This window comes from Carettochelys insculpta, chromosome 1, assembly GCF_033958435.1.
Source record: "Carettochelys insculpta isolate YL-2023 chromosome 1, ASM3395843v1, whole genome shotgun sequence".
Classification (NCBI taxonomy): domain Eukaryota; kingdom Metazoa; phylum Chordata; order Testudines; family Carettochelyidae; genus Carettochelys; species Carettochelys insculpta.
The window spans coordinates 315,103,257-315,127,108 of record NC_134137.1 but is presented as its reverse complement, the minus strand read 5'-3'; the positions used below and the strand labels follow the sequence as shown (position 1 = coordinate 315,127,108).

The 23,852-nt window shown below is 42.6% G+C and overlaps 1 protein-coding gene across 4 annotated transcripts in view; it reads left to right on the top strand.

Annotated features, from left to right (window-relative positions):
* Window positions 1-20,491, top strand: part of RASSF3 (Ras association domain family member 3) — a 198,510-nt gene extending 178,019 nt beyond the window's left edge. For 2 of the 4 annotated variants that reach the window (XM_075013598.1, XM_075013617.1), the window contains 4 exons: window positions 6,160-6,267; window positions 13,099-13,366; window positions 14,945-15,060; window positions 17,736-20,491. In XM_075013598.1, the coding sequence (XP_074869699.1) occupies window positions 6,160-6,267; window positions 13,099-13,366; window positions 14,945-15,060; window positions 17,736-17,885 (642 nt within the window). In that variant the 3' untranslated portion in view covers window positions 17,886-20,491. The remainder of the gene's footprint in view (window positions 1-6,159; window positions 6,268-13,098; window positions 13,367-14,944; window positions 15,061-17,735) is intronic. The other 2 variants (XM_075013607.1, XM_075013626.1) reach the window with 1 other exon arrangement.
* The last annotated feature ends 3,361 nt before the right edge of the window (window positions 20,492-23,852 follow it).

Here is a 23,852-nt window from a genome sequence, read left to right as displayed (position 1 = left end):
AATGTTTGTATCCACCCTCCACGACCCCCTGTTCCCAGGCTCTACCCCTCTTGGCCCACAAACCTGCTCACCATCTCCAGGCTTTACCTGCCTCCAGGAGTTACCCCAAATCTGCCCTCCTATCCTCAAACTTTACTCCCCCATCCCACAAACCCACCCTCCTCATCCTCAAGCTTTACCCTCACATGCTGCAAACCTGCCCCCCATCTCCAGGTTTAACCCCTCTCAGCTCCAAACCCACCGCCCATCCCCAGGATTAATTTACCTCAGCTAACGAGCTCCTCCAGCTGTGCATGCTGCTGCTGCTCCTCTGTGGCTGGTGCCTTGTCAGCAGGGCTGCATGGCTTTGTTGGGGCAGACTCGGCCGCCACTCCCCCCAGCTCTCCTTTGGGCTTAGCATTTCCCCCATCTGCAGCACATGCAGCTCCCTGCCCTGCTGCTGCTGAAAGAATGGGACTAAATTTAATTGGTTGAGCAGCTGGATCCCTCCTACCGCCCTGCTGGCCCTTAAACCAATTACATTTAGTTGCAGCAGCAGCAGCATCTGGAGCCACAGGTTGCCGACCCCTAGTATAGAACCTTAGCTCCCAGCCCTTCCCCGCTGGTGGACCCGTGCAGGTAACAGAGAGCATTGGGTTTGTGGGCGTCTCAGGAAGTCTCTAGGTTACCATTGGGACTCATGGATGGAACCCGAGCTCAATAAAGTTAAGAACTACTGAAGTAAAGAATGAAGGAGGAGGGAAGGAGAGGATTGTGGGAAGCTGAAGAAAATGTTAAACAGCTTTTGCCAAATACTTCTTAGCTTGGGGCTGCTGGCCAAAAGAAGAATACTTCTGCCACTGCTGTTTCATCTAGCCAAGCTTTGGGTCAGAGACCATGATAAAGATTAATTCATACTGTGGGTGATTTATATCGCTGTTGAATTAAATATAACTGAAGATCAAAATCTTTGGGTGACTAAGTTGTCCCAGAGTAGAAACACGTGTTAACCCTTAGCTGGAGATGCCTAATCAGAATGACTAACTCCTTGATCACAGGAGATTTGATTGCACTAGGATTCCTTACAATTTTCATGTGATGTTTCTTCATTTGTTGCCCCTCTCATTTGCAGTTTCTCAGGATGATTGCCTCTTTTCAGAACATAAGAACATAAGAATGGCCATACTGGGTCAGACCAAAGGCCCATCGAGCCCAGCATCCCACCTGCCGACGGTGGCCAATGCCAGGTGCCCCAGAGAAGGAGAACAGAAGACAATGATCAAGTGATTTATCTCCTGCCATCCATCTCCTGCCCTTGTTCTGAAGGCTAGGGCACCATACTTTATCCCTGGCTAATAGCCATTTATGGACCTAACCTGCAAAAATTTATCAAGCTCTTTTTTTAAACCCTAATAGAGTCCTGGCCTTCACAGCCTCCTCGGGCAAGGAGTTCCACAGGTTGACTGTGCGCTGTGTGAAGAAAAATTTCCTTTTATTAGTTTTGAACCTACTACCCATCAATTTCATTTGGTGTCCCCTAGTTCTTGTATTATGGGAAAAGGTAAATAATTTTTCTATATTCACTTTCTCCACACCATTCATGATTTTATATACCTCTATCATATCGCCCCTCAATCGCCTTTTTTCCAAACTGAAAAGTCCCAGTCTCTCTAGCCTCTCCCCATATGGGACCCTTTCCAAGCCCCTAATCATCTTAGTCGCCCTTTTCTGAACCTTTTCTAATGCCAATATATCTTTTTTGAGGTGAGGAGACCACATCTGCACGCAGTACTCGAGATGTGGGCGTACCATAGTTTTATATAGGGGAAGTATGATATCTTTTGTCTTATCGATCCCTTTTTTAATAATTCCTAACATCCTATTTGCCTTACTAACTGCCACTGCACACTGCGTGGATGTCTTCAGAGAACTATCCACTATAACTCCAAGATCCCTTTCCTGATCTGTCGTAGCTAAATTTGACCCCATCATGTAGTACGTGTAATTTGGGTTATTTTTTCCAACATGCATTACCTTACACTTACCCACATTAAATTTCATTTGCCATTTTGCTGCCCAATCACTCAGTTTGCTGAGATCTTTTTGTAGTTCTTCACAATCCCTTTTGCTTTTGACTGTCCTGAACAACTTGGTGTCATCTGCAAACTTTGCCACCTCACTGCTTACCTCATTTTCTAGATCATTGATGAACAAGTTGAACAGGATCGGTCCCAGGACTGACCCCTGGGGAACACCACTAGTTACCCTCCTCCATTGTGAAAATTTACCATTTATTCCCACCCTTTGTTTTCTGTCTTTTAACCAATTCCCGATCCATGAAAGGACCTTTCCTCCTATCCCATGACCACCTAATTTACATAAAAGCCTTTGGTGTGGGACCGTGTCAAAGGCTTTCTGGAAATCTAGGTATATTATGTCCACTGGGTGCCCCTTGTCCGCATGTTTATTAACCCCTTCAAAGAATTCTAATAGATTAGTTAGACACGACTTCCCTCTGCAGAAACCATGCTGACTTTTGCCCAACAATTCGTGCTCTTCTATGTGCCTTGCAATTTTACTCTTTACTAGTGTTTCTACTAATTTGCCTGGTAGTGATGTTAAACTTATCGGTCTATAATTGCCAGGATCTCCTCTAGAGCCTTTTTTAAATATTGGTGTTATATTGGCCGTCTTCCAGTCATTTGGTACCAAAGTGGTACCAGGATGTGTGATTGTTGTATAACCTGTGCTGACTAGAAAATTTGTAGTATTAAATTAGGAGTGTGTATTGGTTTGATGTGTATCCCTTAGTGCACAAATAGTTACAGTGTTTGAGCTTTTGTTATCGTTTGAATGTAATGCTTTTTGTGTTCAAGTTCCCAGACGTGGGCTTCCTGCGATAGTGGACTTGAAGTGAAAGCTTAATTTTATTGGAACTGAAAAAAAAATATTTTCCACTGTTTTATTATCTTTCTTGCTGTTAACGGACCTGAAACTAACATAGCTGCATAGGTTGAAATAAAACGGGAGTCTTGCCATAGAATTTTTAAAGGGAGTTGGATCAGGCCCGTAGAAGTATCAAAATTCAAGTCCATGTTACTTTGCTGTTTTCTCTTCCACTGCCCCTTTTCTTTATATAATCTACCGATTTACCTCAAACTGCTTAGGTGCTACATTAACAGTTCAGATGCGTATGTGGCAAAATCAATGATTACAGGATAATGACATATAAAGTAATGAGGCATCTTACACCTTTCCATAAAAAGGCCGTGAGTGCTCTCCAGCAAGATGGACTTAAAATCTGTGGCAAGGGTCCCTGGTTTTCTGTGGCACTTTGGTGAAGGAAACTCCATGTTGTACCACTCAGATGTGGTACTGTTTTGTCTAGCAATATCCGTAGTCCAACAGTTTGCATTCTTTTCATTATCTCTCAATATAGTGCTGCAGGCCAAATTATGCCCTCTGTGATCTGTGTTGCTCTGCCAAGGAAATGGGAAGCTGGTCTTGAAACCAAATAAGTGAACTGAGGCTTCTGATACCAGGAAAAGGTAGAGCATGTCGTCTTTCCCTACCGTTCCCTGCTGTTTTTTCCTCTGGACGGTAGTTGTGGATAGTAATACAAGTTTCCCCATCATAGCAATCCTTGTCAGCGGTCAACTCCCTTTTTCCCCATTCATGACTTCATCCAACAAAAAAGGGCAAACACATTAGCTAGAAGTAGCTGCTAAACAGTGAACAGTAAAATATGTATTCTGGTTGTCAGATTGTGGTGTTAGCGTTCCTAATTAACACTGAGATTAATGAAGCAGTTCACACCTCTGGAAGCTAATGTTTTAACCTAGTGGGCAGCAGGAACCTTTCCAAGTCAGCATGCCAAAATTTGACCACCTGACCTCTATGTACAGTCAGGGTGCTGGTGATACTTTCTAAAGTAACTAATAGTCCTACTTAAAACAGCCTTATTAATAAACGTACAGAGCTTTACCATTTAGGTGGTGGTTGGCAGCATTAGTTGGTCTTTTGTTACTTCACAGGTGGCATGGCTTTGAGCAAACTCCCAGCTGCATGGGGGAGGCTGAGTTCTTGCCTTGCATGCCAATGAAAATTGGCTCACCTGCTACTCTCGGCACACGTGCCAGGGTTTGCTGACCCCTGTTTTAGGCTGTGTGCCCCTCAAGAAGATGGGTCTGAGTCAATGCTCATTTGGAAAAAAATTTCCACAATTATAAGGGCCAGTAATTTATAAAAATAAGTTTGGATTCTTGAGCACTAATCTGTGGCAGGTGCTTGCTCCCTTATTCTGTGGCTAAATAATTGCATAACACATTGTTCCCTACTCATAGCATAATTCTTGCAGTGGGATGGAAATTGAAGGTGCATTAGTTGCCTGCAAATATATTTGTGTTTAAATTTTAAACAAAAAAACCCCGTAATGTTTAGGGTGCTTTTGTTTTCTGATTCTTACTTACTATACGTGTAATATCTCTACAGTCTTCCTAAGCATTACAATTGTTCAAACAAGTTTGTTCTAGTTTAAAAAAAATTTTTTTAAGTACAAAGGGGAACGCTTTGCAAATTTATAGAAATCCCTTAAGGACTATGGGGCTAAAAAAGCATTAAACTGTTCAATATTACTGTACTTCTCTCTGGGAATAGAGTGGGGGGGGGGGGAGATGATGATAAACTTTCTTAGTTTGTGTGTGAGAGGGGGGCATCTTGATTCTGAATACTTCCAGACCTGCGTGTAGTGGAGTTGATTATTGGGCAACAATATTGTAACTTCATGATTTAAAAAAAACTGTAAGGAACTAATGGCGCGCTTATAATAAAAGCTGTGATCTTCATATCCAAGGTAGGTAGTACAAGGGGGGGAAACCAAGGCAGAAAGTGTCTTACCCAAGACCCCAAGGAAGTTAGTATTTGAGCCAGGGTGAGCGCTTGGAAGTTCCTTGTTTGTAATTCTTTTCTCAGACCACATCTTGGTTTTTTTTGTTGGCGACAGGCTGGCAGAGGCATGTGTCTCTATTCATATATAGTTTAAAAAAAATCAATCTGTTTTCTGGCAAGCAGAAATGTATAGCTCTGCATCAGACACAGTGGTGTCACAGAGTTCAGTTCTGGCAAACTGAAATGTGTGCCAGCTGTGCTGGGAAGTCTCAGACAGATTATGTTCTAGGAGTGGCTTCTTGAGGTCAGGAATATCTTTTTTTCTTGGGTCAAACTCCTCCAGGGTCCATTTAGACGGTACTATGAAATACTGACCTTTGACCATTGTGCAAGCGATGAATGAGTTCCCCTGTGTTCCGAAGTGCCCAGATGTTTCCAAGGCAGCGTGCTCTTCTCCAAAAGGAGGTCTTCAATCATTAAAGCTCAGAGCTGAATCAGTTTCATACTATGTATGGTGTCTGTGCAAGTGATAAAAATCTGAGTGTATTTATAACACTGGTTTGCTGCAGTAATGTGGACTGGGAACAAATGCTTTTTTGGATATTAGCCAATGCTTAGGGTTGGTTTCTAAAGTGGCATGCAAAAATCATTATATAGCTTGTAAAGGCAGTAGTTAAAAAACTGATAGTGACTGCTTTAAAAAGAAACAGCTTGAATTTGGAGAACCAAGTTATTCATGGATACATGCTTATGTTGCATTAGATGAGTAGGTGATAGATCATTAGAAGGTGATAAATGCTGTCACCTTCGGAATACTGAGATGCCCATCTTCAATACTTAGCAATTCTTGATTTTACGTATTGGGTCAGGGATTTCTTATATATTTTTCTACTTTGTGCAGCGATAGCTCTGTCCTCTTAAGTACATGTGTCTTAAATGTAATATTGTACAAGTGTTATAACTGGAAAATATTACAGAGCATTGAAATAAAGAAATCCAATCAAGAAAGAAGCTGAGCTTCTTTGCATACTGCTAGTAAATATTTGAACAAAAATAGTTGGCAAAAGACACAAGCATTTTGGGGTGTGGCAGTTCTACTGTTTATAACCAGCACAGCAGCTTTTTGACGTACCTCATTTGCTAGATCTTTGTATTCCTACATGGATAATGGTTGTATATGGAGCCTGTATGAGGTAATGATTGATTTGCGTGAAGTTTTCTCATCGCCTAGAATGTAAATGAATTGTAATATTTCTGCATTTTCTAAAGTTGCCCGCAACTGTCTTATTCTAGGATGTTCAGAAAGAGAGAGAAACACACACACATCTCAGTAAAGAAGAAGTTAAAGAGAAGATTCAAAACTACAATTCATCTGTTACTGACAAATTAAAGATGACCTTGGTAAGAATCATATAGAGCCACAGCAGTTTGTAATTGAACAGCTGAATGTAATTCCATAGAGTGCATTATTTTTCATGTGAAAGAATGGCTTAATGACTTTGTAGCGTACTAGAGAAAAAGGGACATTTCTTAGCCCTGAAATGTATTTAAGCCACTTTCACCCCTCATTTGTTTGGGGACAAAAGGATAAGGGCAGAAACCACAAACCTGTATGCGGTGTTGTGGAATGCTTAATATTTTTAAAATACTTTCAGCTATCACCAAAAAATGTGGATTCATTGAGTTGCATCAGTACAGTCAACATGGAGAATATGGCTACTTGTTTTTATAAGACTGGCTATGAGTATGTTTCTTACAACACTACATTGCCATGGAACCCAAATATGTTAAATCAAGCAAAAATAACTTTTTAAGTAGGTTTTCAGTGTGACTGCAGTATAAACACTTTCTTATGTAATAAAGAAGATAAGAGTTTGTACAAATACAAAGTTATAGTGTAGAATATACTTTTAATATAACATGTATGCAGGTGTATCTGCAAATACATAACATTACAAACACAGAAACTGTGTTAAAAATTAATCAGGTTCCAAAATCAAGTGCTCAAAAGCTAGGAAATGCCAGAAGTTTAGCGCTCTTGCATATGTATTCAGTATTTTGTCATCACCTAATATTTCAGTGTTTGGCCCCAAGCCTTATTCACTTCACATCATTCAGACCGTGCTCTGAATGTGGAATTATCAACTTCCTCACAGGCTTTTCTGTGGCACTTACCACTCTAGTATGTGTTTCACTAATATTAAAGTATTTTTCATAACTCCCCTATGAGGTTAGGACCTAATATTAGCCCCATTTTACAGATGAACTGAGGCACGGATGGATCGCAAATGCCTACTAATTTTGGGTGCCTTGCTGGAGACACTTGAACTCAGCTTTTCAGAATACTTAGCATTATATACCACTTCACACATTGAAAGTACGTCTCCCACTGACTTCCATTATGGCTCTGAGAGCTGAGTGCATCTGCAAATCAGACTCAGGGTCTCAAGTCAGACCCCTAGAAAATGAAGAACATGCAGTTAGTGATCACCTGTGTGAAAAGCTTTGGCTTATACAATGTGGCTGGCGTCCCATAGGAACTCTACAGCAGAGGCAGGAATCCAGTGCTCTAGGGCAGCATTTAATTATCTTACCTGTTTTTCATTTATTACACACTGTCCAGCGTCTGCAACAAATGAGGTAGAGTACGTTTAGACAACAGCTTCTCTTACTATACATCCTGGACTTACTCCCACAGCCAGTCTGTCAGTGGTCCTGTGGGGAAGAACACTGTCTGACCAGGTAACTAAAGACTGACATAATGCATATGCACCTGAAGGCCAACTCAGGGATGCACAGTAACTTTTGGCATTTCCTAATTTTTGAGTGTTTAATTTTGTTACCTTAAGAGAGAGAGAGAGAGAGAGAGTGTGTGTGTGTGTGTGTGTGTGTGTGTGTGTGTGTGTGAGAGAGAGAGAGAGAGTTTTCTCCTAGGGTTTTTTTAAAGCAAGCATAAAACAAATTCCATCCTGTTTTAGCAGCATTGGAACCATTAGATCCATGCACAAACATCTGCTGCTTGAGCTAATGCTGTAACTGTAGTAGGATGTGATCCTCTGGGGAGCAGCATGGGGCACGGTTAAGGTGGGAGAACAGATGGCTGTGCTTTCCCAGTGGGTTTGGCAAGTTTTATAAGCAGCTGAAAATGGAGTCTTGTAATGAGAAATGTTGGGCACCTTTAGTATTAGGTATTACTACCAACTCTGCCTGTTCTAAATAAAAAGTTGGCAAGTTCATGAATATACTGGTTCATTTGACAATCTTAACATTTATTCTTTCTAGATTTTTTTTTCTTGTGGAAGTATAACATGTTACAGAACAATTTAAATGGGTGAAAGAGGGATAGGATACAAAGTGATTTGTTATGGCTCTATTATTTTTTTCATACTTATTATTTTAGTGGCAATTTTCTCAAACCTGTTCATGTTTTCCTTGGTACTTTTTTAAAGTTCTTTTGTATTTAAATTTTAAAGAAACCATTGAACAAATTTTTATTTTAGAAGTTTGTAAATGTATTGTTCATAACAGATGTTAGAAAAGTTTAATTTGTGGTCTCATGTGATTTTGACTAATAATGAATAATAAATTTATAATATAAAATAACAAACCTGGATCTTGCCAACTTATCTCCACCTTTTCCCCAACTAGTTACAGTGTGAGCTCAAAACAAAACATGGATTAATTGTTTTTGCACTGTAGTGGGAGCTCTATTTCATGGCCTGCTAAAGCAGAGTTCTGGCAGCTTGTTGGGAATACCAGTTCTTCTTTGAGAGATGTTTCTGTACATGCTCTACTTCTGGTCAAGGTGCATCCTAGCGCCTTTGATCAGAGATATTACAGCGGTGTTATCTCTCCACCCCATACCACACATGTGCAGGCGCTATGCCATGAGCTGTCATTGATTGAATAGCATGTGCACAGTTTGGGGCTCCTCAGTTCCTTCCCTGCTGTCCCCAGCTAGAGATGAAGTGTGGTAGGCCTGCGACCTCAAGCTGCTTTTCCTACTCTAACTAGTGCTCCCCACCCCAAATTCCCAGCTCAGAATGTTTCTCCACTTGTTCTTTCTCTGCTTATTTTAAAAAAAAACTCTCCACTTTACTAACCGCTGTGCCTGGCTCCCCAGGATTGAAGAGGTGCTCCTTATGCCATGAGTCCATCCCCATTTCAGATGGCCACTCACAGTGCGTGCATTGTTTGGGGAGCTCCATGTGCCCCAAAAATGTGTACGTTGCAATAAATTTAAGCCAGGAGTCACAAAGCCTGCAAACTGCAGTTAAAGCTCCTGCTTCTGCAAAACTCACTCAGACTGTCTTCTCATCCTGGCAAAACATCAGCTTCCACATCAGACAGGAAGACAACAAGGAAATGACCAGTGGCTTTCCTGTCACCACACAGTCAATCAACTGAACCTCCCAAGCTAGTCGTTTTGACTCCAGCTACCCTGTGGCTCAGCGACTGCAGTGAAAAAGGCCCCTCCAGCTCCAGCCATAAGTCGGCTGCCTGTGTCAACAGTACCGTGTGCCCACTTCACATTCAACAACAGCGACCCCTGCTCTTGACATGGAGCTGCACTCAGTCGGGGGCCAGGCTGAGCAAGTCGTGGTGCTGACGGCTCCCTTTGAACTTGCCATGGCGCTTCACAGCATACCGCCATCACCGTGCCAGAGCTCGCTGCCTGACACGCAAAGCTCTGAACCATTCACACAACAATTACCACCTCTAAGGTTGTTGGCACCATAGATACGTACCCGCAATCTAAGAGAAATCAGCACCGTCACTGGGATCAAGTGACCACAGCACCACTGCTGGCAGGACACTTCACAGCACAGAAACAGTCTCTGCATCAAGATACTGGGATCCCCCCTTCCTGACACTTGCTGGTCCACTGCCAAACTACTTTTAATCCCCGTCCAGCTGCTGCTTCCACCTCCAGCAAGGAGAAGCACATTGAGGGCCATGGACACTGGTCCCTAAACTACTCCTCCCAGCCCATTGCACCAATATTTTGGGAGACAGATGGCTTCCACTTGCTCCGCAATATCCAACATGGTACGTCCCCCTTGGTTGGGACCAGCCATGCCGTTCCCTTTCCATGGGCCATACTGGGGCACATGGGAACCCCATAAAGGGAGGCCACTGCTCCCAGCATGCACCAAAGAGATGGGACAGAGGAGCACCCCTTCTTGCACCTGGTGCTGAAGAATACCACCGCCAGAATCAATAAGAGAGCAGTCTGAGGACACGACTTCATCAGCTACACTTGGGCAACTAGCTGCATTACCACAAGAGGCCACTTTGCCTCAAACACCTACACCCACAGATGAAACAAAGCATTTTCAGAGCAGCACACTGGAGGAAGTCTCTGAAAACTAACACAAGCTCACTGACATTCTCCAGTCCACCACTGCTTCCAGAATAACGCTACCTATTAACGCATTCCTCATGCAACCAGCCAAAGCCACCTACTGGAACGCAGGGCGGTACTCAGTCTGCCTTCACTTCCTTCTCTTTGAGAGGTCACAGCATCAGGATCATGACCAGCAACATGGCATACATGCTTCACCTGAACAGGCAAGGAAGGGCTCGATTGCCCTGTGTGCACAGAAGCAGTTAAGCTGTGGAAGTGGTGTATACAACACAATATTCACATTTGTCTCCTACATATCTGGCATGCTCAACGCCACTGCAGACAAGCTCAGCTGACATTCTCCCCTCGCTCACGTCTGGGAAGTAGGTGATGCAGTCCTAAAGACAGTCTTCCAATGCTGGGGTTATCCCCAACAGAACCTGTGTGCAATGTCAGTTCACATAAAATGCCCCACCTTTTGCTCCAGGGTGGGCTTATGTACCTGCTCCCATGGAGAGGAACCACCTTTTCCCCAACTAGTTACAGAGATCAGAGATATTACAGCAGTTTTCCCCCCATGATAGCCTTCCTGAACAGGGTAATAGAGAATATCAGGATAGAAAGATCCAACCTAATGCTAATAGTGCCTTCATGGCGCACACAACTTCATGACACACGTCTGTCAAACCCCCAGGTCCCATGCTGCCACTTCCCCATTTCCTGTTTCAACAAAAGGGTCGAATACTACATACCAACACGGACCGCCTTCACCTATGGACATAGCTACGTGGTGGTTCTCCCTGTGGAGTTGACATGCTCAGAATCAGTCAGGACAGGCTTCTTACACAGCAGGGCACAAAGCACCCACAATACTTTCCAGCACAAATGGCACACATTTACAACCTGGTGCATGAGTAAACATGCCTCTCGGATCTCCCCCCACACCTTTTTCCCTTTCTTTTAGATTAACTACTAGAACTGAAATCATACTGCTTTTCTATCAGCTCCATCAGAGTCCTTCTGGCTGCTATAACAACAACGTGCTGGACACTCCTTTCCCACCTAGTCACCCAAAGATTCATGAGGAGTATCCAGGCTATACCTAGACATAAAAACACCAACCCACCCCTGAGATCTGCACCTCGTACTCAGCGCACTCACACACAAGCCCTTTGAACAACTGACCACCTGCTCTCTCCTCCCCATATCCATGAAAATGGAATTCCTAATAGCTATGACTTCTGTCAGAAGGCTAAGAGAACTCAGAGCCCTCACGACTGACCCACCTTATCCAGGTTGAACCCCTCTAGTCTGGCACTCTTGGGATCTGAGCAGTGCCGAACCAGAGAATTTGACAAACCACAGGAGGTCAATATTGCATAGCAGCCTTACCAGCACTTCCACTGTTTACTGGGCTCTTAGAAGACTTTTAGAGGTAAAGAACAGCTCAGACCACTGAGAGCCAGGACTGGTGTCTGTAAACAAACTTTAGGGGATCACAGGAAACTCGGCTACACCCATGAGAAGCAGGCATTTGAATAACTAAAACATGCCAGGGCACAGATGCTGCTGGACCAGAGTGGGCCATACTACGGAGATTCAACCTGTCCTACATTCGTTAGAGACGAAGTTATACTGTGCACTCACCCACGACTCTCTCCAAAAGTATTATCCTTTCATCTCAGTGAGGCCGTCTCCTTACCAATATCCTTTCCCAAACCACATGTGAACGCATTGGAGGCTACCATGCATACTTGAGCTGTGCGAAGGGCCCTATCCTTCTGCTGCAACAGAACTAAACCCTTGTGGTGCACACCTAAGTTATTTGTCTCCACTATGCAGAGGTCACAGGGAAATGTTATCTCTGCCCAAAGACTCTCTAAATGGACCGCTGACTGAATAAGATTATGCTACCAACTGAAATGAGTCCAGCCGCCTCCTCCAGCTATCGGTGCACATTCTCTACGTGTTGTGTCCATTGGCACTCCCTTACTCCACAGGGTGGGTACCCCGTCGGACATTTGGAAGGCAGCCATCATCCCTCGTATTCGATAAACCCAACACACTTTTCTAGGTCCAGCAGTGGACACTAGGATGGCCAGTGCGGTCTTGTCCACAGCCCCGTCTGAAGTTCCAACCGTGCTCAGAAACGCTGCTTCACAGTCACCAGAAGTGGAGCACCCACAGGGACTGCTCAGAGGAGCAGAGGAGGTTTCTCACCTGCGCAGCAGCTAACAATCTTCGAGATGAGTGTCCCTGTGAGGGGGGCTCCACTCCTCCCCTCTACTTTCAAGCTGCTATAGAGGAGAACTGAGGAGCCTCAAGCCGGGCACAGACTGGTCAACCAATGACAGCTCATGGGGCAGACGCCGCACATGCGCAGCCTGGGGCAGAAGGGAGAGCACTGTGTAAAATCTCCAGTCAAAGTCACTGGGCTACACCTTGACCAGAAGTGGAGCACCCGTAGGGATGCTCATCTTGAAGAACATGAGTTACTCCCCAGGTGAGTAATCCTCTCTTCCCTATTTGCAGTGTTTCCTCATTTTCACTACTAGCAGGTAGGCTGGTGAGGCAGCTTCATAATTTTTATACTAAGACTGAAGATTTGCTATTAGTTTCCATAGGATCTTTTGCTTGATGCTTCTTTGTTTCTTAGAATTCAACTGTCATTCTGAAAGCTAAAGTGAATTTTGTGACTGCAACGGAGAAATGAGTGAATGTGTCCGTGTACGGCGCTGACTTTTACCAAAATGATTTGCTGTTTGTGTTATAACAGCATAGTTTAATGAGTGTGGTGTAGTTTGTCCTTTATTGCTATTGATGCTGTCATCATAAGTAGATCACTATTAATTGTATAAAATGTTTTGCTTGTCTTCCTTTTGCAGAACTCAAATGGGAGTTACACTGGCTTCATCAAAGTTGAGATGGAACTATGCAGACCTATTACTGTAAAGATGTCTGGGAATCTGGGAGACCATGCTCACAATAACGACGAGACTGCATTTTATTTGCCATCAGGCTATGTGAATACCCTTCATATAAGTAGCACTAACAGTGTCCGTGAAGTTATTGAGGCCTTGCTCAAAAAATTTTTAGTGTCTGACAACCCTGCCAAGTTTGCACTTTATAAACGCTGTCACAAGGAAGACCAAGGTACAGTTTAGATGTATTGTCTTTTGAGGTTGGAATAGGCAAAGTGTTGGGGTTGGAAGGTCTCCTGTAGCTATGTTTGATGTAAGCAGGGTGGAAGAAGTGATAACTCTCATTTCCATAAATTCAAGTTACTGGTTATCATCTTGTCCCCTGTGAGAGATGGTGTGTTGGGAGATGTCTTACCTGGCTGGTTCCTGGTGGTGCAGTGCTATGGATTAATCCAGTATCTGCTAGAAAGTGGGACCTGGATGAGATTTATGATAAGATAGAAATAATATTTGGTAAATTGGAAGAAGCAAGCAGAAGAATTGGATAGTTATATGAACTTACTCTTTTAAAACACTGTTTTAGCTGAATAGCTGGTGCTCCACAAATGAATAGCCATCTAGACACTGTCACCTACAGGCTACAATGTGGCTCAATGTCAAGACAGTAAATATTCTTTTTTTCACTCCCCTCATTTATGCTTAGACATATTGGAAAATAGATCCTAAAGCAGGAAGGTTTCAAAGGCAACCTTCACTGGGAATGTAACAGATGGGTTTTTTACGTCTGTTAATATGCTTGATGTGTATTTTAAGTCTATCGGTATGCTTGATTCTGTCCTGGGTTAGTTAATCTGTACACAGAGGAATCTGTCCTTGCACTAAATGCTGTTAAAAGCTAAGAGTGGCTGCATGTCGGGAAGTGCCAAAAGAAAAGCAAAAATAGATACTCACAGGGAATTTCATTCTATCAGCCTCTTGCACTCACTTGAAATCCAGCTGCTTGACCTGACTATGACAACAGCCAGCTAAAGTGACACATCTGGCTAGAAGTCATTCCACCAAAACAAGCACTGTCGTCTTGTAAACAGTGTGCATGTGTCAAGGGGGCGGGGCAGGGCGGGGAGGTGAGTGGAACATTCACCGACTCCCTTTCTTTAAAAATTCCAATGGTGTTGGCCTTGCACAGCAGGAACTGGACCAACAATACAAAGGTCCATTCCTACAGCTTGTTCAGACACATCACATAGACATGGAAGTGGAGAGAAGGCTCTTGTTTCCCCTCCACAAGATTTAAACCCTGTGTTTCTCCTCCTGCCTCTGAAGGGTCCTTGGGGTGTGGAGTGGGAAATACCTGTAGCCACCACATTTGGACACCACGTAGAGTGGTGATGCGGAAGGAAGTCTGCAAATTTCTGGCTAACGTTCCACGTTTAAAACTTTTATTTCTCTTTGTTGTGTCTCATAATGCTGCAGGTTTTGTTGGTTTTGGGTTTTTTGCCTTTTGCTGTTTTCTTGTTTCGTGAGTGTGTACTAAAATATTTACGTTATCTGAGCCCTTTCATCCAGTTCTGAGTGTCATTTATTGCACTCAGTTACGTACAATGCATTCTGTTCAGCCTTCCCAACAACAGCTGTTTGTACAAAAATATCCCCAGCAGTAGAAGAGTTTCATAGCTACAAGTGTGTGTTTTGGGGGTGGAGACGGGATTGTTTCCTTTTTAAAGATTGGGATCCCTGGCAGACTTTCTATTAAGAGTTGAAATCTTTTATTTTTAAAATTGATTAATAATTGTAACTTTCCCTTCTGCAGTGTATACATGCAAACTCTCAAACAGAGAACATCCCCTCTATCTGCGTTTGGTAGCAGGCCCCAGCACAGAAACGCTTAGTTTTGTTCTGCGTGAGCATGAAACTGAAGAGGTTATGGTAAGTTACAGCTGTTGGGTTGGTTGGTTTGATTAGCTTCACTAATCCGTTACATTCTCTGACTCTCTCTTCAGAGTATCATTCCTTGATGAGCCATTTTATTGTCTACATGACTATCCACGAAATTGTGAAGTGCTGAACAAAAGTAGCTACCCAGGTTACTTCAGGCACAGGGTATTGAGTACTACAGTGGAGCTAGGAAAAGCATGTTACAGTAAACTCTTTCATATCCAGCAGCCCTGGGACCAGGAAGGTGCCAGATACTCAAATATTCTACATAATGGAGAGGTATACTTTGCAATGCATAACACCAAAGAAAAACAAGATTAGATATTAAGAAATGAAAAGGTATGCAAAGTACTTTATTTACCAACAGTAGTACTGTACTCTGTCAACTTATATTGTATTTGCTGTATTTATTTCTATTTACTTTCACTTTACTGTACTTATGGAAAATGTAACTAAAATTTACTTATGGTTAAAATGCCAGTTATTCGAGTTCTGGGTGATAGAATGCTGGATATGAAAGAGTTTACTGTAGTTTTAATCCGCACCTTTCACATGTGTATACCCTTCTGAACAATTCACTTTGGGCTACATTTTTCCATTCTTGGGCTCAGTAAATGGCAGAATACATACTTCTGGAGGGAGCAGGGGAAATGGCGGAGCAACATCTCTGAACATACCGAGTTCTGCAATGGTGAGAAAAACTTCATGTTTGCTTTCAAAGCACTCCCCCTCCTCCAGTGTTAGAGGGCCAGAAATTTGAAATTCAATAGTCCTCACAGTATAATACCTTCACAATCAAGTTTTAAAATAACTGGTTGGATAATAAAATGATGTGTGAATACTGAAGTGAGTGTATAAATAATTGAAAATCACTTGAGCCTAATCAGGTATCTAAATCATCTTAAAAATGTTAATCAAAAACCTTGCCCTCTGTGTGACATCACAATGTACATTTTCCCTGACTCAAATGCCCAGGGGGTTGGCTGGTTCCCTTAGGCTGCTACAGGAGTGGCTTGCATCAGAGTGATATGCAAATATTTCACTGGAACAAAATCACCTCCCCCCCCCCCCCCCCCCCCCCCCCCCAAAAAAAAACAGATTCCACTAGGAATCAACTATATAAATGTTTCGGGACAAGGGATGAGTGTGCCTGTTGTAACATAAATAGTCTCACTGAAATTAGTGGAACTGCACCAATGAGTAGAGTTACAGAGGACTGAGCCCTGTGTTTTTTTGTTTTTTTTTTTACCTTGTTTCCGTTTTTGTTTTTCCCCATTTTCAAGCTGTAGTCAACACAGTGCAAACCAGTGGCCTTCTGCCTTGTTAACCAAACAACTAATTACACCAAGAGCAAAGGCTGGAATTCTTCTTTCCCAGTCCTTGTACCTCAGTTAGGTGTGAAGTTCAAAGCCTAATTAGGACAATACTAATATTATCAAATACTAATACGAATATTATCAAACATCAGACCATTTTTAAAAAGAGAAGAAAATGAAATGCAAAAACTGTGCCAGTGCAACATTTTTAATGCTGCAAATTGTAAATTAAAATAGGAATGGTGAAAGTTACTGTAACTACAGCGACTCTGCCTATTCTGTATCATTGACACCATATTATCATTTGTCAAAATGTGCGCTGCAAGAAAAACAGGGATAGAAATTTGTACAGATGTGTAAAGTGGCCAAATATGTGTTTCTGTAGGAAACTTAACTTTATATTTCCTTTTTATTTTACTTCTGCTAATCAGCTGTGTTAAGGTAGCTTTTGCACAACATATAGCAGAAGCCAAATGATTTTTGGGAGGGTCTGTATTTCTTTGTCAAGGTACTGTCCAGGTTCACACTCCAGAGAACCTAATTAAAAAACTAACAATGATAATGGTAAGCAAATAAGATTCTGGAGTCAATTTGAAAGTGGCTGGCAGTCTGGATTTGGTGCACAGTCTGCGTGTTGACTTGCCCCTGCTAATATAGTAACATTCTTAGGATGCAAATGAAATTACTTTGTTCCAACTTCCTTTCATTGACTTGGTTAGGATTCAGAGGCTACCTACCATCAAATTAAAGCTCAGTCATGGTGTCTGGAAATGTAGCGTTGTACCAGCTGTCGCCCAGTAATGCTGTAAGAGTATACAAATTTCTGGGTTATCTTTTTTCTTCCTGCTTTGTATTTATTTGTGGATTTGCAAACACTTTGTCTGGGTCTAAACAGAGCTCTGCTCAACATTGCAAACATAAGGGACTCGCGACAGGAGGATTTAGCTGGCGGAGGCATGTTCTCACGGCGTCTGCTGTGCTGGTACCCGCTTCTGCCAGCACTGAACTCTCATGTGGCTATGGTAATGAGCTTTGGGAGTATGCAGATAAGCAGCCATTTGCCGTCCCAAGAAGCTCACTTTGCATAGCTCTGCCAGTAACAGCACTGAGCAGAGCTCCATGTGGACCCAGCCTTTGTGTATCGTTAGATTCCCTATTGTTTCCTCACAGAACAGAGGAAAAAAAATTTTAAAAGTTTGCAAAACTGTAGAAGTTGGCAGAACCTCCAGACTAGTACGAGAAACTATTTGTAGCTCCCTTCTCAACGTTGACCGTGGCCCTTTAAAATATGAGTAACTTGTGTATTTCCTGTTCAGCACATCAGACATTTCTCTTCTTCTTTTTTCCTAGTGGGAAGCCTTTAGCCTTCCTGAACTGCAGAACTTCTTGCGTATACTGGACAAAGAGGAAGATGAGCAACTACAGATCTTAAAGAAGCGTTATGCAACCTATAAAGACAAACTTGAAGAAGCCCTTGGTGGAGTGTGGAAACCAGGTTAAAGTGGGGCCAAAGAACACTCAGGAAATATGCCATGGAGCAGGCCAAACCCAAACGTACAGAACAGCAGCAAAAAATAGTTTTCTTTATTCAGGAGACTGGTTTGTGAAGCTAGCCTTACCTGTGCTTTTCTATAAACTTAGACTTGGAAATCAGGTCACTTAGCGTCTTGCACCTATAAGGAATTATGCATGTTTGTACATCAACTTCCAGCCCCCCTGTTGTGCCTTAGAGGGTTTGCCAGGTTACCTTTGTGTAAGCTCTGAATCTGTTATCCTTTATTGCTAACAAATAAGATTTTTTTTACCACTTTTGATTATTTGCTTTAATATTAATGATACTTCAGAAGTAAGTGCAAATTGATCGTTTTAAAAATTAATAACTGTTCAAGTCTCAGATTGGAGCACTATGTTTGAGATTAGATTTGCACTACCGTTCTGCTTTGAAATATTTACTGTGTACTTTGTGAGAACCATTATAAGTAGAAGGGACACAAAACCTTTGAGGTTCTGTGAGCTTGGGTAAGAAATTAAAATAGACTTAATAGGGAAAGTAAAGAGCAAGTTGAAATGAAGGAAGGAGCTAAGGAAATGACTGTAGCAGCTGATGGAAGATTGATGTGGTGTGGACTCACGACTATTCCAGAAGAAGAAATGGAATTTTATTTTTGTTAGTGAGTAGTTATAAAAGAATAAAGTTTTAGGAAGTTATAAAATGGTGAATAAGTTTTTAGAATTCTGTGAAGTCGCACTAGAAGAGAAATGAGGATAATGAATGCAAGTACTGGGAGGGAAGGACGCAAGGGAACTAAATATTAGTGGAAACTTAACTGTCTATGTTAGAGAAGCTAGTTTGTAAACATGGGAAAGCAGGTGTAGTTTGAGATGTGCGGGAAATTCAACGAGTTGTTACTGTTTGAATTTTGAAATGTGGATTGTGAGTATATCTCTTGTAACTTTTATAGGGAGCTCCCACCTAACTGGTCACTGAATGTCCAGGTTAGAAATATAGTGTGTGGTACTGTGGGTTCTAACGGAAATTAGATACTTCAGTGGAGGTAAAGGAGCCATTTTTTAAGATGGAGAATTTGAAATTGTCCTATCTTATAAAGACATGAAGAGAAGAATTTCTTGTTTGTATTTCCAAGGAAGCAGAGAATTAGAATATATCTTGGTCATGTTATAGATAAATGAGGTTAATAACTCTGATTCTGGTAGTGTGATTTTTTTTCCTAATAGTTATATTTTTACAAAATAATGGTCCAACAGCTAATTACCAAATTCTGTCCACTGCTGATGTACTTGATTAAGAGTAGGAAAAATGTAGCAAAAGAAAAGTTTGTATTTTACTGTAAATGTAATTGTTATTCTTTCAGAAATATTTATCTAAAGAAGCATGTTCAAAAAAACCAAAGAAATGGATGTGCAATAAAGCATGAAGATGGTTTGAGTAATTAACAAGTTTTAGTCAGAACCACGTGGTGGGGAAAAGTCAGAATTTATGTTAGTAAAAAAAAAAAAGGATAAATAATGCTGATGATTCAAGAACACCAATTGTTTCTCTTACTATAAAGATGTTCATTGTAAATTCCTACATAATAGCGGACGCTTTGGTGACATCCAGTGGCTACTCTGTGAAACTCCAAGGTGTTTTTGTACTTCACATTAACTTGACATAATTGTGCCTTTCTTTCCTTTATTTAGCAACGGGCAATTCCTTTTTTGAGCAAAATATTTTTTGCGGGTATATCAAGACAATCATATGCTTTGAAGTGTTATGAGGACTTAAAAAGTAGGAATAACTATAAAAATATGTATGGCATATCTTTGTTTTTATTTATTTCACATGTAACATTGTAGTGCATGTGGGATGTTTATCATCAAAATGAGACACTTTACCACAATGGTTCAGGGAGTACCTTTGCATTTTGTTATAGTTGTTTTTCTATGAATACTACAGCATGTTGATGGGTGTTCTGCTAATGTCCGCTGAACTTACGCAGTGTTACCCATAACTGTAATCTTGAGATAATAGTTAAGATGAACCATTTGTTGTTCAGATTCCAACACTGTCTGAATCTAACAGTAGTAGTTATAGATATGTGAATTTTTTTTACTTGAACTAAATTATCTGTCTTTAAGGTGGGCATCTTCATTTGGTTTTGCCAAAACCTCAACCAGTGTCTTGTGCACTGCAAGTTGTAATTTGAAAAGAAAAAAAAAAAAACCTTACTGTATTTTAATATTGTCTTAGTACACAGTTAATTATTAAGACTGTGGTTTTTTTACACACTGATTATTACATCAACTTTAATTTAAAAGAAATGGTCAAATTTGGCCCAGTTTTTTGCGTTCATATCAGTTGATCTAACTGTCAAGCCTTTGTTGCAAAATTGTCTTGTATTGATTATTTGATGGTACCAGAATTACAGTTAAATGATCTGGGGGCAATGCAGGGAAACGTTTAAAATGTATGTCTTTAAAAAAAAAGTTATACTATTTATAATTTTGACAAGTTTAATTTTATTTTTCTAGGGAAGTTTTTATTCCCCTTAATGTTGTTAATATGGCAAGTGATAGTTCCATTATTAAAGTTGAAGTTGACAATACTTGGTCATTTGTGTAACGTTTATTTACCTTGCTAATATTGCATTACCCAAAATTCATGTTGTGCTCATTTAATGCTAAAGTAAGAGCTCTTTATCAGGAAGGTACTTGGTAAGAAACAGCCTCCTTTTCCACACAAATTAGGATTTATTACTCTTGGGGAAATTCTGCGCCAAAAAAATAAAAATTTTGCATATTTTATTTTTTAAAATAACACTACACTCACACCAGTTTCAGTTACTTTAATTTATTTTGAAATACATGTCAGCAAGTATGTCTGTAACAATACACTCTTACACAGACCCCCCCCCCCTCCCCCGGAATAGAGTTAAAGACAGCCCTATGACAAATGAATTCCTGTATTTGTGCCCCCTCCTCTCCCTAGTAGGTAGTAGGCATCCTTCAGTCTGCATAGACTATGGATCGCGCCCTTTAAAGTTTCAATTGAGGACTTCATTTACAGCATCTGTTGTGACTATGAAGACCCACACGAGAGTGACAGTCCTTGCTGCATCTCTTGCAGATGTGGTGGGTGTCTGGCAAGTCCTTATTGTGCTTTTTGTGCACTCGCTTCTCCTCTGCTAGCTGTCTGATCTTCATCTCACCCTTCTGAAGGCCCATGTGTAACCCCTGCCTCCATCTGCTGCGGTCATCTGCTAGTTCTTCCCAGTTGTCCAGCTCGATGTCTACCTCTCTGAGGTCTCTCTTGCAGACATCTTTGTAGCGCAACTGGGGGCGTCCAGGAGGTCTTTTGCCAGAGGCTAGCTCACCATACAGGATGTCTTTTGGAATCCTTCCATCATTCATCCTGTGGACATGGCCAAGCCAGCGGAGTCGACGCTGCCTGAGGAGGGTGTGCATGGTTGGGATTCCAGCTTGCTTGAGGACGGTGGTGTTGGTAACTCTGTCCTTCCATGATATTCCAAGGATGCGCCTGAGGCAGCGCAAGTGGAAGATGTTCAGCCTCTTTTCCGGGTGGGCATACAGGGTCCAAGTCTCGCTGCCATAAAGGAGGGTGCTGAGGATGCAGGCTCTGTAGACTTGCATTTTGGTGTGAGTGTACAGCTTGTTGTTGTTCCACACTCTTGCTGAGTCTGGACAGAGTTGTGGCCGCTTTTCCGATCCTCCTATTTAGCTCAGTGTCCAACGACAGGGTGTCAGTGATGGTGGACCTGAGGTAAATGAACTCGTGGACGACCTCTAACGTATAGTTGTCAATGCTGATTGATGGGGATTCAGCAACATCCTGACCGAGTATGTTTGTCTTCTTTAGGCTGATGGTAAGCCCAAAGTCCTTGCACGCTTTGGAGAACTGATCCAGCAGTTTTTGAAGCTGGTCTTCTGTGTGAGACACTACAGCAGCATCGTCTGCGAACAGCATATCTCTGATGAGGACTTCTTGCACCTTAGACTTAGCTTTCAGCCTTGCAAGGTTAAACAGTTTCCCATCAGATCTTGTGTGCAGCAAGATGCCCTCTATTGAAGATCCAAAGGCATGCTTCACAAGGAGTGCGAAGAAGATCCCGAACAATGTCGGAGCAAGCATGCATCCTTGTTTGACGCTGCTCCTGATTCTGAAAGCATCCGATAATGCGCCGTCATATTGGATGGTTCCTCTCATGCCTCTCCCTAGAGTTCAACCAAAAAGCCAGATACCCACAACCCCTCCACCCCAGAGCTAGAGTCACCAACTTTGTTCTTACACAGAACCAAATACAGGAAACTTCATATCCAGCATTCTGTTATTTGGAACTCTGGAATAACTGCCGTTTTTAACCGTAAGTAAATTTTAGTTACCTTTTCCATAAGTACAGTGCGGTGGAAGTAAATACAAGTATATACAGTAAATACAGTGTAAGTTTACAGTGTACAGTACTACTCTTGGTGATAAATAAAGTACTCTGCATACACTGTTGCTTTTCTTAACATCTAATCTTGTTTGTCTTTAGTGTTATGCATTGCTAGGTATATGTTAGCCAGAATACTTGAATAGCCAGCAACCTGCCAGTCCCAGGGCTGCTGGATATGAAAGAGTTTACTGTACCTGTTCTCCACCCTCTGCCCTGCCCCTCTTGATGCCCCACCCCTGCTCTGTTCCCCCCACACACTTGCTCTCCCTCACCCTCACTCACTCATTTTTGCTGGACTGGCTCAGGGGTCAAGGGTGGGGTCAGAAATGAAGGGTTCTGGATGTAGGAGGAAGCCTGCAGGCTAGAGTAAGGGGTTGGAGTGCCCCTATACATAGGAGCTGGAAGGGGAATATGGCAGCTGTTTCCTAGGAGCTGCATGGCATGGGGGCTAGCAGGGAGCCTACTGTGGTGCTGCCACCAACCGGACAGTCAGTGGCCCAGTCAGCAGTGCTTACCAGAGCTGCCACGATCCCTCATCAACTCAGCAAGCTGGTCAAAAACCAGACACCAGGTCGCCCTTACCCAGAGCCTTGGTGCAGGACATGCGCATGCGTGCGTGCACACACACGCAGCCAGTATGCTAAACTCCCCTCCCCCACAGACTCCAAATGTTAAGGACCCCCCCCCTTCACAGATATCCACACCCCCTCCCTCAGAGCCCAGCCATCTTCCTCAGCCAAGACATGCCCCCCCTGCCGCCCCTTACCTCTCAGAAACCAACTGTGGCCCCCTCCAGCACAGACACCCAGCTGCCTGGGGAAGGGATAGCTCAGTGTCTTGAGCATTGACCTGCTAAACCCAGGGTTGTGAGCTCAGTCCCTGATGAGGCCATTGAGTGATCTGGGGCAAATAGATTAAAAAAAAAAAAAAAAAAAAAGCTTTCAGGGATGGTGGTTGGCGCTGCAGGAGGCTGGATTGAATGACCTCTCAAGGTCCCTTCCAGCTCTGAGAGAGGTGTGTTTCCCTACCCATCAGAGCCCAGGGATCCAGAGGAAGAAACAGCCTGGTGCTTGCTGCTAGACTTGCTTGGAGTTTCCTGCACTGCACCTCCTTCCCTTAGGCTATGCAGCTGCTGGGGACCTCTAGCTCCACCCTCTCTGTCCCCCCTGCAGTGTTTTCTATAGATGAGCTGGGTTCTGATGGGAGCCAGCAGCACTGCAGCCCATTTCCCTGGGAGAAAGGAAATTCTGTGCAAGAACATTAATTTCTGCAAAATTCTACTTATATTGGCTTGACCTTTGAATAACAATATGAGGCAGTGGTGGGCAATAGAAAATGGCAGCCCGCCAGGTTTAATCCCTGGCAGGCTACTGCTGCTATATTTACCTGTACCCCTGCAGGACTCAAGCAATTGCAGCTCCCTGACCACAGTTGGCTGTTCTCAGCCAGTGTGGGACACATTCCTGCTGTGCTCATGGGTGCTCCATGGCCAACAGAATCTGCGACTGCCCAA